The sequence below is a fragment of the Sardina pilchardus genome, chromosome 9, assembly GCF_963854185.1.
Source record: "Sardina pilchardus chromosome 9, fSarPil1.1, whole genome shotgun sequence".
Taxonomy (NCBI): Eukaryota; Metazoa; Chordata; class Actinopteri; order Clupeiformes; family Clupeidae; genus Sardina; species Sardina pilchardus.
In genome coordinates this window covers 669,331-671,830 of record NC_085002.1, presented here as the reverse complement: position 1 = coordinate 671,830, position 2,500 = coordinate 669,331, and the positions used below count along the sequence as shown (strand labels likewise).

The 2,500-nt window shown below is 50.4% G+C and overlaps 1 protein-coding gene across 1 annotated transcript in view; it reads left to right on the top strand.

Annotated features, from left to right (window-relative positions):
- The window catches only part of dvl1b (dishevelled segment polarity protein 1b), a 76,772-nt gene that overhangs the window by 14,418 nt on the left and 59,854 nt on the right, over nucleotides 1-2,500 (top strand). Inside the window, 1 exon segment of the mRNA XM_062544882.1 lies at nucleotides 744-856. Coding sequence (XP_062400866.1) covers nucleotides 744-856 — 113 coding nt within the window.

Below are 2,500 nucleotides of genomic sequence, written 5' to 3'. Positions count from 1 at the left end.
AAAACTTACACATTTGTTCAGTCACTGTATTTGTTTAAAAACTTGTAAATCTGTTTAAAACCCCTGTCCTTCCAGGATAAGGACGCCTCTCATTCGTCTTTTTATACATCCTCCCTTCCTTCCTCGGTCCTCATTCCCACTGATCTATATAAAGAGTGATGGGGCGGCAACAATGGGGTAGTCTATCCAGTGTTAGTATAGATCAGTGGGAACGAGCCTGGAGGAGCGAGCATCGAGGATGGAGGAGAGATGTTGAAATGGGCCAGTGTGTTGTTTCCAACACTTCACATCAAGAGTGTAGCTACTGACCCCTAGTGGTAATTAAGTGTAGTGCAGGTGTCTAGCCACAACCTCTGTCCATGATTGGGCTTTCAGCTGTGTGTGTGTGTGTGTGTGTGTGTGTGTGTGTGTGTGTGTGTGTGTGTGTGTGTGTATGTGTGTGTGTGTGTGTGTGTGTGTGTGTGAGAGAGAGAGAGAGAGAGAGAGAGAGAGAGGGAGTTGATGAGTGTGTGTTGAGTGGTTGTGTGTGTGGCTAGTTGATGAGCGTGGAGTTGTTGCGTGTGAGTGTGTGTGTGTGTGTGTGTGTGTGTGGTTAGTTGATGAGTGTGTGTTGAGTTTTCAATGCATACTTTTTAAGTTGTGCGTGTTTATGTGTCTATGTATATCTATGTGCATGTGTACAGTATGTGTGATTATTGACATAAGTGTGTGTGTGTGTGTGTGTGTGTGTGTGTGTGTTTCAGCGCACACGCAGTGAGCAGCAGAGAGGGGGTGGACACAGAGACGGGCAGCGTGAGCCTCCTGAGCCACCGTAGGGAGAGGGAGAGAGAGAAAGCCAGACGGAGACGAGAGGAGAGTGAGTACCACAACATGTGTGTGTGTGTGTGCGTGTGTGCGTGCGTGTGTGTGTGTGTGTGTGGGTGTGTGGGTGTGTGTGGTTTCAGTCCCCCCGTGACTGCTGCTCTGAGGTCAGAAAGCTTGTTGAGATCCACTTGATCCAAGAGATCCTGTAACTGATGCAACACAAACACATGTGTGTGTGTGTGTGTGTGAGAGAGAGAGGAGAGGTGAGGTGTTTTCTGAGAGCGGAGAGGAGAGGTGTGGTGCGTGTGCGTGTGTGTGTGTGTGTGTGTGTGAGAGAGAGAGAGTGTGTGTGAGAGAGAGAGACAGAGAGAGACACTTCCACGTTTTCAGTTCTTTCTTTACTCTGACCTACTCCCGGCACGCGGCGCCCTTTCCTTCACGCCCCAAGCGCGCGGCGCAGTAATTAATGGCCAAAGTGCAGGTGCGTGGTCCCGGGAGGAATCTGCGCGCGTTTATTTTGGGCTAGAGGGACGTAGGATAGCGGCTCGTGTGTCCAGTGTTGCCGCTTTATCACGAGCCCGAGCAGAAGATGTCTCGCAGCCGCTAATTACCGGTGAGAGATGGAGTTGGCGCCAAGTGTCCCGCGAGTCCAGCGGAGAAGAGCGCGAGACGAGTGATGATGGGAATATAGAGCTGTGCTCGCGGACGATACCGTGGCCTTGAGAAATGTGCACTCGGCTGTGTGTGTGTGTGTGTGTGTGTGTGTGTGTGTGTGTGTGTGTGTGTGTGTGTGTGTGTGTGTGTGTGTGTGTGTGTGTGTGTGTGTGTGCGCGCGTGTGTGTCTTGAGGAATGTGCATTCGGCTTCTCCACAGAGACGCTGCTGCTCTCACCGGTGGACAAGAAATCATTCGTCAAACTAACACACCTGCTGTCATAATTAGGAATAGCTAGTCGAACTCATCATATCTGGTTCGTCTGAAGCCAACGTCCCAAAAACACGAGCACACAAATGCAGTCGCTAATCCGGCACGGGGACGCGTATTTACAAGATTGCTGCACTTTCGAAACGATTTGTGTGGACATCTCTGCTTCAGTGAGTGGCGGGAGTGTGTGTGGGTACGGGTGCTGCTACTAGATGGAGTGTGTGTGGTGTTGAACATGCGGGGAGTGTCCTGCGAGCCCAGCGGAGAAGAGCGCGAGACGAGTGATGAAGTTTAGAGCTTTTGCTACGGTCGCGCGAGCTCAACGATACTCAACGGCGAGTGTCGTTGAAGCGGGAGAGAACGACACTTGCTGGCTATTGCGCGCGCTCGCGACGTTGTTCAGATAGCCCCCGGCCCGCGGCTGTCGCGTGCGTTTGTCTCCAACCACCAGAGAGGAGGTAAGTAGACTACCGGGAGATTACAAGACGTGCGAGTTATATGTTTACACTGTGGTCTACCTTAAGACCGCTGTCATTTTGTAAGTCGAATTCCTATTCAGAGAAATGTACGATGTGCGATGCAGATGTGTAGCCGTTTGTTCGTATCTGTTTCGGGCTACTCAAATAATGTAAATAACAACACAGCATATTATTTTCGGTGAAGAAATAACGAACGCTCGAGCCTGGCAAAAAAAAAAAGGTAGAGAGCTCGAGGCGTCCTTACCTTCGTTGAATAAAACACTATCAGTATCAGAGCGTATTTAGACTGTTGA